We start from the raw sequence: 12,931 nt of genomic DNA, 5'->3' as shown, positions 1-12,931 counted from the left end.
TCTGGGAAGTAGACAGGATATTCAGTGGTCAGAACGTTAAGAAAGTAGTTTAGAATTTGCGTTTGAAGACTTTGCAAATATGCATGCAAATGCAATCTTAGAATGAAGCAGCATGGCTAGCAACATTTTATTAAACAAGATAAAGCAAGCAACTGAAAAAAAATAGAGCACAAGTAAAGTTTTGCAGCGTGTGTGTGTTTTAAAAAGAGTTTCTTTTATTTTAAATATTTAGTCTTTTTATTAGTGGCAGCAGTAGCCGTGTTCACTTTAACCAATCATTGAACAAACTATTATTCTTGCTTGAAAAACTATTATTCTTGCTTGAAAAGGGAACTTCATAAAATGTCTTCTCTAAATACTTGCAACGTTTAGCTGTTTAAATGCTTTTTTTAGTCTTTGAAGGTGCACTTGAAAAGCAAACATGAGTATGAATAATTTAGTATTTCATGTAACCTCATGGATGAGAACCTGAAATCTTAGTGGTTTAAAAAGTTGCCATGTAGAATCTTCACACAATTACATGTTTTGCTTTTGCAGTCCTTAAACTAAATGTCATGTTTTCTGTTGTTTTTAGGTACCCCGACTGGGATCCTCAAATGCCTTCCAGCCGCATGTATGTTATCAGTTGTTTTGTAAATACTGTATGAACACACAAGGTGCGTATATTATAAGAAAAGAGTTTAAAAATGATTTCTTTTCAGGTCATCATCACTTTCCTTGGACACAAAGAGTCGTTCAGATGGATTGCTGGGGGCAGCTCCAATCGGTAGTCTACAGAGAACAGGGATGAGCTCCAGCTGGGGTAAGAAATCTCTGAGGATGTATTTGTTATTTTATTGGACATCCTTTCTGTATCTTTCTAAAGATGTATCTATTTTTTTGTCAACAATCCACTTTGCTTATCAGGGTTTCTGCAGGTTTCACCAAGTAAAATTTAAGACTTTTTAAGACAATTTTATGACCATTATGAATGAAATTTTAGACTCCTAAAGGGCTAAAGGTTAAGGAATTTTTTAAATGGCCCAGATGGAAAAGATTTTTATTTGCCCTATCAAAAAATATATATTATAATTTAATAAATTTAATAATACAATAATAAAATAATAATTAAAAACTTTGATATTTTAGATATTTTCTTGCAAAATATTTTAGATTTTGTGTAAAAACAAAATCTACTTGTATCTGTACATTTTTTTTCCAACAGAAAATTTCTTTAAAATAAAAAAAATAAATAACAAATGTTTTAAAGGTTTTGAAAACTATAATAATCTGAATATATGCACACAAATTTGTCCAGGTCAGTGTCCTCAGCAGTAAATACATGGAGCACTTTTAAACAAATGTTATTAAAAATAATTTATTGTTGTTATTGTTATTAAAAATAATTAAAAATACCGTTTTTACAAAAAAGTGTAACTTTTATTGAGATGGATTGTTGGTGATTGTGTGGGTTGTATGGGCCAGATTTGGTAGCAATACACGACAAAGGAAAATAGAAAATAGAAAAATTTTACACAACACAATATTTCAGTAAATATAAGACTTTTTAAGGCCTAAAATTTTGAGATTTAAGACTTAGTGAGCTAATACTTTGGTTAAATATAACTAAACCTTTTTGTTTTTTAATAGAAATTATATTTATTTGTTGCAGCTGAACAAGTTTAGATATTTTTAAAGTTGATTTATGTTATTAAAGGAGTCTGTTGCTGAAGATGTAATTAAAGCACATGCCAAAATTTGCCATTTATTTTTAAGAAAAATATATACACATGCAGTTTGACAGCTTATAACATGAAAAAGCAGAGGACAACAGCCAATCACATTACTTTTTGAACGCCATTATCATTATCTAATTTTATTTATTTATTCTTATGTTTTACAGCTAAAATTAAATGACTTTTTAAATTGCTCTTTTTAGGGTCTGATGCCAGTGTGGGAATGACAAGTAAACAAACTTCATATTCTTCAGCACCCAAGGTAATAACGTTTTGTTGTTAAATTGGTCCAAAAGTTTTGTTGAAATTATATTGAAAGTCCAATTCTGGTGTACTTTTTATTTTTATGTAACCTAGACTTTTAGTATGTAGGCTTTTGGGTGGGTTGGTGCTCGTATACTCATGCATATTTTTATTTTAGATAAGAAGTAGAGTGGTTGTGGCAAAATATGAAAGGAAACCATTGTCAACGAACAGCCTGCTTGCCTTGGCAAAACCATTTGGGACCATCTGTGAGCATCTGATCCTGAATAACAAGGTAATGTCTGTTTATGTTTTAAGTGTCATTCAAGACCAGAGTCGATGTCATTATCCACAATACGAAATATAAGGACCATTCCTAGTTTATATCGAGTAAATTTCACTAGGGCTGCACAATATATCATTTCAGCATCGATATTGCAATGTGATAATTTGATAATTGGGATATATGTCAGTGTTGAATTTGTATTATAATTTAGCATTTGCATGTATTTTTGATGCCTGGAATTGTACAACGATTTTAAAAGCATTCAGGCATAAGAAATTGTGCCAATTGTGACTTTAACAATGATTCATTTATTTTATCATTCAGTTGCTGTACTTGAATACGGTTAGACTCAGGAAATGAATAAACACTTTATTTTTGTTGTATCTTTTTCTTGATTGTATTTATAGATTGTTATGCATGAAAATACTCAATACAATGAAAGTGTGTCAGGGGACCCCAAAAAGTTTTTAGATTGTTTATTGGAATTTATGGAGATGAAATTAGTAAACATCAATTCATCAATCATTGACTAAACACATGCACGAAAATACTCACAACACATGCAAATACAGAAATGCACTGCAAATAGCACAGACCACAATGAAAATGTGCCTGGGTAATATATAGATTGCTTATTTGATTTTATGGAGGGGCACTCCCATTGCAGAATCATCCCAGTTGATCTAACATTATTCATTCTTTCCAAATAGAGATATAAATACAATATTACCAGATTATTAATATCACAATATACATCGCAGAAAGAAAAAAAATATCGCAATGCTAGATTTTTCTAATCTTGTGCAGCCCTAAATTTGACCATAAAATCTGTTGTTTGTTTTAATCTTCAAAGGCTTTTTTGGAACTCACAACTCACGAGGAGGCGTTGGCCATGGCTAATTATTATCAGCGCAAACCAGCCATTTTGCATGGGAAAGACATCAAAATTTATTTGTCAAAGGAGCTGATGGCAATTAGGGTATGTATTATTAGTATTATTATTAAATAATAATAATGAAACAAGTCAACCAATCAGCACAATTAAGCTCATTTGCATTGTCAATACAGAAAAGTGGAAGGCCAGCCAGAGACACCAGACCCACAAAGAGAATTGTCAGCCAGGTGGTGTTTTTCTCCAATTTACCACGAGGCAATGAAAAGAAACCAGAGCTCCTGACAATAGCTCGTCGATTTGGTACTGTTGAGAAACAGCTCTTTCTAAATGATAAGGTAAGGTACATATTTTGTGGAGCATGAAACGTTTTTTTATTCATTCTTTGTTTTTCTTAATCTTTTATTTTTTTGTTTGTAACAGGCATTTCTTCAAATGGCCAATCCTGACGATGCAGAAATGTTGGTGAAATACTACACTGTTAATCCTTTGACTATCAGTAAAAGATTAATCCGAATGAATCTCTGCACAAAGTATAAGACTCTAACGTAAGTGTTACTTTAAGTACAAAACCACTAATACCTTTAGAAAGAACACGCATCTCATGATGCCATATGTGTTTTAGGATCCCACCAGGCCATGAAGATGATGGAGAAGAATCGAACCGTAAGAGCACCAGCAGAACTGCTGACAAACCTGCAGACAAATCCTCATCGAAGAGCCGGAAGGCCTCAAGCTCCAGAGCCGTAGAGAGCTCTGATGAGAGGGAAGAGGAACCAAAGCCTGAGGAAGCAGAGACCCAGGGCTACGGTGATGAAGAAGCTGACGTCATGGAAGCACGTGATGGAGATGAAGAGGGTTTTGATGAAGACGTCACTATAGAAGATGTCGACCTTTCCTTTGAAACTGAACAAACCGGTGAACAAGTACCAGATACTGATGATGCTAATGTGGAGGAAGAGGAGGACCCTGAAGCACAGCAAACCACAGATGCTTCGTATGATGAAGAGACCAAAGAGAAACAACAAGAAGATGATGATGATGGTGATGAAAAAGACACACAGACTAAGCTGGAGGAGTCGGCAGCATCTGAGACCAATCAGGAGGAGAACGCAGAAGAACATCCTAAAGACCCCGAGGAACAAAATGAGGAGCAACCTGAAGATGAAGGTGCTGAAGAGGAGGACAGTGCAGAGCAGGTGGGAGTAGGACTGGGCGATATGGCAAAAATGCAATCTTGATACTTATTTTCCATATTGAACGATAACTATATATATTCGATATAAGTTGTTAATGCTTCTAGATTTAAAAGAGCACGCCAACAATGACTGAAGCCACAAAAATTAAGAGGTTCCATTAAATGGCATAACATATTCAGCCGTTTAATTGTCGGTGCATGAATATTCAGTGCATCTCTAAAATCACAGCACATTTCTCTGAGATCACAGCACATATGCTCTTAGATCAATATAGAGTAAAAAAATCCAAAGCTTATTGTTATTGACAAATTTTCAGTTCAATATAATATCGTTAATCGGCCCATCCCTACGTGTGAGATTCATTTGAAATGCCATCTTAGGCCCCTTTTACAAACAGGATTACACCTAGTGGATGAGGCTAAATATGGTTTTGAAATGAAATAAAAGGGAAAGGTTTTCATTTAAATCTGTGTGTTTTGCTCTGAACAATAATTCATTTTGGGTGACCGCTTTTTAAGTCAATGAACAATTCACGTTTATCAATTCACTGGACCTTAAAGACATATTTCTAAAAACTACATTTCTCTCTTAATTAGTTCATCCTTGTAAAAAGTGAAAAATACTTGGATTTCTGAGTGCTATCTTATAACTGTATGTTAACATGAGTGTTTAAAGTTCATTGGCCAATCTTGTTGAACTATCAAAATCTGCTTTTTACTGAATGGTGTCTTTATCTTCTTCTAGGAGGGTCAAATTGAAATTGACTTTCCAGAGAACTTGGATGAGTTTGTTACTCTTGATGAGCTTGCAGAGGACGAGGAGTCTGAGAGACAAGAATCAAAGGCCCAAGAGACAAACACTACAGGTACTGCACTTGAGGAATATCAGTGGCTTTAACAATTATCCATAACTGTGTGTTCACACTGAAGCTTGTGAGAACGTCAAATTTCTCTCTGGCTGCCCTGGCGAACAACGCTGTCTGTCTTCACAGCTCCACCAGCGAGAGCGTCAAAGTTCGTTACATTTGATCTCGTATTTAAAGGAGCCACTGCAGCATTATCAGCAAATTTGTTATATTCCCTCATAAGACGTGCTTTCTAGTGTGAAAATGTTTAACACTTTTTATTAAATTCATTTAACAATGGAAGATCAGGTTGCGTGTGGTGTGGCTTTGCTCTGCTTATCCAATATGTGTCCATATGTTTGAAATATGCTGAAGCAGCAATACGGTTTTGTATCGTCGGATGAGATTCACGCTTTTTTAAGAAAAAAAAAATTAATGAATGCTGATCACTAACTAGCCAGTAACTTTTTTTTTATGTATTTCCCTGTGAGAAAACATTGTAAATAACTGGAAATCCACAATAATCAAACCCTTGGGAAGAACTGTGGTCAGAACCATAGTTCACCGGACTGTGTTTTCTGGACTCCTCTCAAGCGGTGGACGTCTACATTTCAATTTCTTGCTGCCGAAGTGCATTATAGCTCATTACCATTAAGTTGACTTGATTTCAACTCTTCTTGACGCCCACACCGGCGAACACGCACAAAAATGAGTGACAAAATGAGTGACTTCTGGCTACTTGGATGCTTTCGCCGCTTTCGGTGTGAATGCACAGTAACACGCGTGTCTTTTATTTGGCTGCTTTACAAGGTTAAAAAAAAGTACAGTTTTATTAATAAAAACTTCAAAATAGAATTTTTTTTTTATTTTGAACTACGACAACAGAGGATGAAATCTTATATTTGATGTTTACCTTACCAAATGACATGCTTCCAATAAAGAGTAAAGTAAATAAAGAATTACATATTTTTAAAACAAATTCTTTTATCTAGCGAGAACACAAATTTAAAAAATTGCATTAAAGAACAATGTGCAAGAGAAAACATTAAGTTTATTGAACAACAAGCCTGTTAATTTTTGAAGGGTTTTGTGCTGTATTAGCCTGAAGTAATGACTATAACCATTGTTGCCAGCTGTAGCTGACTGATTCTAGCTGTTGAGTAATTTAATTTTTTTTTTATTTTTATGTTTTAATTAAATCGTTCTTTTTAAATAATGCCTTTTTTATCTTGTTTTTCAGGAACTTCCAGGCAAAGCGGAGTAAGTAACGTTTTCTATTAAATTAATTTGCTAAAAATGGATGCACATTAATTCATTGGTTAGTGTTAATTGGTGGTTTCTATTTGTAGGGATTGAGAGTTGTGAATGTTGTTGGGTTTAAACGTGGCTACGGTTATCTAGAGGAAATCCTTTCTCTTGCAAAGCCATTCGGTACAGTGGTGCGGCACCTAGTCTTGGACGTGAGGCCTGAGGTAAGGGCAGCCAGATAGTCTTTATGTGTCTTGGTAGTTTAAGATGCGTGTTTTATAACAGCTTTGTTATCGCTATCCACTCAGACATTTCATGCAAGATTTAAAAATGTATTTGCAATTACTAATAAATGGATAATTATGTTAAATCCATTGTCAAGCTGCATTTATTTGTCATTTGGCTAGCAGGGACTAGTTTTTATGTTAAGTTGTAAATGGTTTAATTAAGGAGTTAGTTTTAGACAAGTGGCCTAAAGATTTTTTTTCTTGTGCTCTGTTTTAGGCCTTTCTGGAGCTTGCCAATGAGCAAGAAGCAAAAGCAATGGTTAATTTCTACAGTGGAAATGTCTTACCATCTGTGTGTGGAAAACCTGTGAGGGTTTATCATTCACACACCTATGCAACCATCCAGGTAAGACTCGGACTTACAAACTGTTTTTGACTTGCTAACCAAAACTTGCGTAGTAGCTCATAAAAATGTACCCTATTTGCTCAGATTTTTTGCTCTCTGCCAATTGATATAACACTTTTTATATCAGTAGGATTTTATTGGATGTGTTCTGAGAAGGCACATCAAACAAGGTTTTTACCCTTTGCTGTTGTAACAAATTGAATTTGTAGCTCAGATTACAATTGAAGTTGGTCTAAGGGTTAGTAGATCTGAAAACGATGCCCCTGCATTTTTGTTTAAACAGCCCATCTGTATATTCTGTGAAACGATGATGTCAGCTCAAAAAGCGATCCTATTCAGATCCTAGTACATCATGTAACAGCGACAACAACAATGACTGACTACATGTTCATGCTGTAGAATTTCCTGAGCTTAATAGCTTTACGTAAAAGCATTCAACATGCTTGTCTTGTTGGTTTGAGTACTAGCACTTGGCAAAAAAAAAAAAAAGATTTTCTGATTTGAATTCATTTTCAGTTAACAAAATGATATCAATTTAGAAATAGACAATTCCACTTATTTATAGTGGTGTAACAAATCACAAATATCACTGTTCGGATTACTTTGTTTTGTTTTTTAGCCACGGATCGGACCATTTTTTCGGATCAGCCAAAAAGGGGAGGAGACAAATGTAATTTGCTTTTCATTTATTACAAAAACAGCACTGCAACAAACATTCGGTTTTAACAAACAGAACTTTGAATCTGTAATTTTATTAAAAATAAAATGAAAGAAATAATCAGCTGAATAAAAATTCATTTAAGTACTGTGAAAAATTCACTGTTACTACTGTTGCTGATGACACTAAATGTATAAATCTAACATACTTTGTACAACTCATATTTATTTAGTCTCATTTTCAATAAATGATTCACTTGTAAAGCTTCATGTTTCATTGCCAGATGTGTCATTTTTGAAGAATTATTCAGTGGCATATTTTTGATGGCTGATTGTCGCCACCTATTGGTGAGATAATATAGTTGCTGCCTACAACTTTCGTTTTTGTGCGTCGTTAAATGCATATGACAGTAATTGTAATCGTTACCATAAACATCAGTAAACTGCTATCCCAGTCCCTGTGTTATTTGTCGGTTTGTAACTTTATATCTAACTCAAAAGGCTAAAGACTCGATCTCTTTCTTGACTTGCATTTTCAGATTTGAATGCAGCGATTCGAAGGATTAATAAACATCTGCAAATCACCACCATTCATAGTTTGTTGCGTGGGTGTTTAGACCCCGATCTTTTAATGATTAACCGTGCAGCTTACACTGAATGTATTGATGCAGGCTAAACAAGTAGTGACAAAAAACACCTTTAATGAAACCCACCACATCCCGAATATCCCACCACAACTTGTTCCATCCTCATTATATTTTACAGGAAAGCCTAAATGCTTTCATACATGTGATTTGAATGACGTGAGAGGTGATCTCTTTGTGATCATCACAAATTTAGGATTAATTTACCAGTAGTAATTTATTTTTGCCCAAAATTTTAAAGCCATGTGTGTTTCAATCTGTGGGTTGTGATCTGTATGAATCATGGATCAACCGTGATCCTGTACACTCCTACTTATTTGTAAGGAGTCGCCAAAGTGGAATGAACAGCATAACTAATATTTATCATAAAAGTCTTCAAAATAAACACACACTCGTGAAGCATTTGTTAACAGAAGATTCAAGTTATTATTTTGTACTTTTAACATAGTATTAGTTACTTCACTTGAATCTTTTGTAAATGAATATAATTTAATTTTTTCACATAATTTCTGTCGTATACCAAAGTAGCACTTTTAATTACCAGCCTTGATGTTAAATTATGGATTCCATGTCTGCAAAATGAACATTGTAGATGAAATGTTGATGAATCGATAACGAATTTAAATGGATTGTAATACCCAGCCCTATTGTATACAGCTTGCGAGGTTTATGTATGTTTAAGTCTTCTGTTTTTTTTTGTGTATCTCTGTGGGAGAATTATAGTCTCACGTAGTGGTCTGGCATTTATGCTAAATCTTTTCAAGTTGGTTTAATGTGTAGAGCTCTGGATGTTGCCTGAGAGATCTAATGTATTTTGTTTTGTCTACAGAGTGGCAGAGTAATCTACATTGGAAATGTTCCAGCCTTCAAAGGCTCTGATTCACAACTTCTGAAACTCGCAGAGCCATATGGAAAAATCAGGAGATACTATCTAAATCGAATGCGCAACGAGGTAATGTGTTCAAATAAAGGCTTCCAGATTCACTCAGGCTAAATTAATCTGAAATTCATGTAATTTGTTTGTTTGGCCCAGTGTTTCATTGAGATGGAAAGAGGAGAGGATGCAGAGCAAATGGCAGAGGCCTACAAGCTAAACCGTCCTAAATTTGAAGGCAAACGACTTCTCATCTACGTGAGCAGGAAATATAAGCAGCTCAAACATGGGTTGGTTGAACTTTCAATTACTTGTTTGTTGGGAAATGTTTCCAAATGATCTTGCACTAGATCTATTTTGATGTTCTAATTTTTTGACAGGCACAGACCTCCTGCTCCAGACTCTGAGGAGAAACGGCCTCAAAAGAGAGAGCGCTCTGTAGAGAGCGATGCCCAGAGCAGCTCTTCTGGCAAGAGTAAAGAAAGGAAAGACGACGAACCTTCTGTCAAGAGGATAAAAGAGGAAGAATCTGTTACTGATGACACTCAGGAGGGAGAGAGCCAGGAAGAGGAGGAAAGCCAAAATGTTCCCACTGAAACAGCTTCTAATGAAGAGAAAGAACTAGAGGAAGATCAAAGCAAAGAGACATCAGAGATCCAGACTATGGGGACTGAACCTGTGAGTCAACTTTTTATTTTGTTGGTTGTGTGGATTTATATGTTACTGCATTAACTTAAATGCAGTATTTTTTTTTCATAAAAAAATGTTGTTGTATATTATGCTGTTTAATATTCTGTAAGAGAAAAACACTCTAGTCCTACTTATTATCTAGCTCCCAAAACAAAATGAATACAAAATTGACGTGTATTAATATTGTTTAGATTTACTCAAACCCATTTAGAAAAAGGGGGAAAGTGGGCTTTTAGTCAAACCTCTTTCTTTTACATTGATGTAAATTTTATTTTCATGTTTTCTTGTTTCGTTATTTTAATATTAATATGGTGTTACGAATTCTAATCTTATATGGCCAGACCCGTAACAATAAATAATATTAAATTAAAATAATTAGAACTCATCTAAATTAATGAGGAGCCTGGAGTCTCATCTCCCGTTCAAAAGGAAAAACAACAACAAAGAGACGAATGACCAAGGAAATAACGTAAAGTCAAATTTATTTGACGTGTAAACTTCAAAAGGAGACAATAAAAAGCTTGCAGAGTTAAATGCTAAAATAACAAACAAAAACTCATCAACTTACTAAGTTTAACCCTCTTCCCTGCACATGAAATAAAACAAATAAAATAACATTCACTTACCTCCCTACTTAATAAAAAAACATGAAAACGTAATAAAACAAAAAGGCACCCTCCTCAGCACACGTGTCTCCGTATATATGTCAAAGTCAAGACTCAGCGTTTACTTTCAACAATTTCACCGAGGCAATACTACACCGTTTTTACTTCACAAAATAAACAACACAAGGTGGGAGAGAGGAGACTCTCTGAACAACGTTCCAGTCTGGTTTAAATTGTCTTCACAAACAAGCCGGCCTCCACATGCTGGCACCTGATTCACCACACATGTGCGGTAATGATGAAACCTGTTGGAGACAGAGGCGGAGAGAAAAGAACCACAAGCATATGCAATGCACACACAAAAAAAAAAAAAATCACTATTTAAGATGTGTATGTGTATATATATATATATATATATATATATATATATATATATATATATATATATATATATATATATATATATATATATATATATATATATGTATGTATGTATGTATGTATATATGTATGTATGTATATATATATGTATATATGTATATGTATACATGTGTATATATATGTATATATGTATATATATATATGTATATATATATGTATATACGTATATATATGTATATATGTATATATATGTATATATGTATATATATGTATGTATGTATATATGTATATATATATGTATATGTATGTATATATGTATATATATATATATATATGTATATGTTATTCTATTATTTAATTACTTAAGGAAATATGTAACATGGTATTTAATTATAAAAAAAATTATACCATAATCATACCATATTAGAAACAAAATCTAAATGTTTTGTATAGTTTTTTTTAAATGGCAAAAAGTGATCAAGTGAACTGTAGCTCTTGAATTGTAAATCATGTGGGAGGAATGAGATTGGAGATACAAAATGATCAGTTAATTTGACAATATCTGGAAACTGTAGTGTGCTTTAAGAACTACATTATTGTTGCTTTTTTGTTTTGCATTGCATTTCCTGATCATCTGATATGAATGTAGAAGACATGATGGAGGTTTTAAGAGTGATCTAAGCTCAGACAGAAAAACAACTACATACCAGCTGAATCAAATTATTTTTAAAATTGTTTTATCCATGACTTTTCCCAGACGCCAGAGGCTGAGGATGAAGAAAAAATGACTCCCCCTGCTGAATCAGAGAAAAGTGTGAAGTCGGAGGAAAAAACCATTCCAATAGCACCATCGGAAATGAAGCTTGAAACTAGCACTGCTACTCTTGAGCAATATGACCCGAATGTCCCAGTGGGTAAGATGACTTTGTTTTTTTTCTTTGTTTTTTATAAATCCAGAACTAGTATGTTTAGCCTAGTACACAACTTGCTCAGAGAAGCCAGAAAAACATCTTAAAACAAAAGTGAGACAAAATATTATGGAAATTTGGAGAACTATTAAAAACAAAGTGTGCTATTTTTGCCACTGATGGGCTATTCTAAGAAAAATAAAGCACAGAAATTGTGGAGACACTGTGGTAATATTGGCTTCTTCTGCACTGGTTTCAGGTGTGGAGTTTGTGAAGATGGGATATTATTGCAGAGTCTGCTTCCTGTTTTACTCCAATGAGGACACTGCTAAGAAGATTCACTGCAGTAGCCAAGCACACTACGATAAACTTAAGGTGACTTCTTTTTTTTGTCATTACCCTTTTTTTAATCAGTGTTTTTGAAAAATGCTTTGAACTTTTTTTCTTTCCTCAACAGAAATATTTGGAAAAAGAAAAAGCCAAAGCACAGACTAACGGAGTGAAGAAATGAATTGATGATGACGAGACATAGCTTCCCATGTTCATTATGCCACGCTTGTGTTTTCGTGCATTCAGTTGTTTTGGGTTTTTTTTTTTTAGGTTTTTTTCTTAAAAAAAAGTTTAGACTGAGGGATCGCTCTTTTTAATGTAGCAGTGAAAGCTGAGGCCTAAGCAATTTCTATCTGTTCTGTTTAGCGATTTAGATGTGGGAACATTTTACACCTTAATTGCTACTATTACTGTGTTTTTGTTTTTCAGTTCTTTTATTAAACTTCCAGCATTCCTCTGAGTTTGTCTTCATTGTTTTTAATCATTTTTAGAGGTTTTGTATTGTATTTTGTGTAAGGAGAACATGTGCATGCCCTAAGTGTTAAAATATGATGCAATTAATCAGGACTACCTAAAAAATGCCTCGAAATGAATTTGCATGAATAATAGTTTTCTCAAGACATTGTAAAGTTTAAAACTTTCAAGTCAATGTCAGTGGTCTGTATTATTAGACCAAATAAATATCTATAGGTCATTTCTAGGGCCCTGTCTCTTTTTAGGATTGTTCCTGATGAATTTATGACTATTGCAGTTTCTTATGGTGAATGAATGTCAGCTAGGCT

General features: G+C 33.9%; 2 protein-coding genes across 3 annotated transcripts in view; one reads left to right on the top strand and one right to left on the bottom strand.

Annotated features, from left to right (window-relative positions):
* matr3l1.2 (matrin 3-like 1.2) overlaps window positions 1-12,609 on the top strand; it is a 28,950-nt gene extending 16,341 nt beyond the window's left edge. The window contains exons 4-22 of one of the 2 annotated variants that reach the window (XM_056471974.1): window positions 575-613; window positions 702-802; window positions 1,919-1,977; window positions 2,137-2,253; window positions 3,098-3,223; window positions 3,313-3,474; window positions 3,560-3,684; window positions 3,762-4,335; window positions 5,080-5,200; window positions 6,420-6,439; window positions 6,529-6,651; window positions 6,932-7,060; window positions 7,680-7,730; window positions 9,191-9,313; window positions 9,395-9,525; window positions 9,616-9,913; window positions 11,669-11,825; window positions 12,079-12,194; window positions 12,277-12,609. In XM_056471974.1, coding sequence (XP_056327949.1) covers window positions 575-613; window positions 702-802; window positions 1,919-1,977; window positions 2,137-2,253; window positions 3,098-3,223; window positions 3,313-3,474; window positions 3,560-3,684; window positions 3,762-4,335; window positions 5,080-5,200; window positions 6,420-6,439; window positions 6,529-6,651; window positions 6,932-7,060; window positions 7,680-7,730; window positions 9,191-9,313; window positions 9,395-9,525; window positions 9,616-9,913; window positions 11,669-11,825; window positions 12,079-12,194; window positions 12,277-12,330 — 2,626 coding nt within the window. In that variant the 3' untranslated portion in view covers window positions 12,331-12,609. The remainder of the gene's footprint in view (window positions 1-574; window positions 614-701; window positions 803-1,918; window positions 1,978-2,136; window positions 2,254-3,097; window positions 3,224-3,312; window positions 3,475-3,559; window positions 3,685-3,761; window positions 4,336-5,079; window positions 5,201-6,419; window positions 6,440-6,528; window positions 6,652-6,931; window positions 7,061-7,679; window positions 7,731-9,190; window positions 9,314-9,394; window positions 9,526-9,615; window positions 9,914-11,668; window positions 11,826-12,078; window positions 12,195-12,276) is intronic. The other variant, XM_056471975.1, reaches the window with a different exon arrangement.
* arhgef37 (Rho guanine nucleotide exchange factor (GEF) 37) overlaps window positions 1-12,931 on the bottom strand; it is a 284,253-nt gene that overhangs the window by 26,597 nt on the left and 244,725 nt on the right. The window lies entirely within an intron of this gene.

The sequence above is a fragment of the Danio aesculapii genome, chromosome 14, assembly GCF_903798145.1.
Source record: "Danio aesculapii chromosome 14, fDanAes4.1, whole genome shotgun sequence".
NCBI lineage: Eukaryota > Metazoa > Chordata > Actinopteri > Cypriniformes > Danionidae > Danio > Danio aesculapii.
Note: the sequence above shows the minus strand (reverse complement) of the source record. Positions and strands in the feature narration are given on the sequence as shown.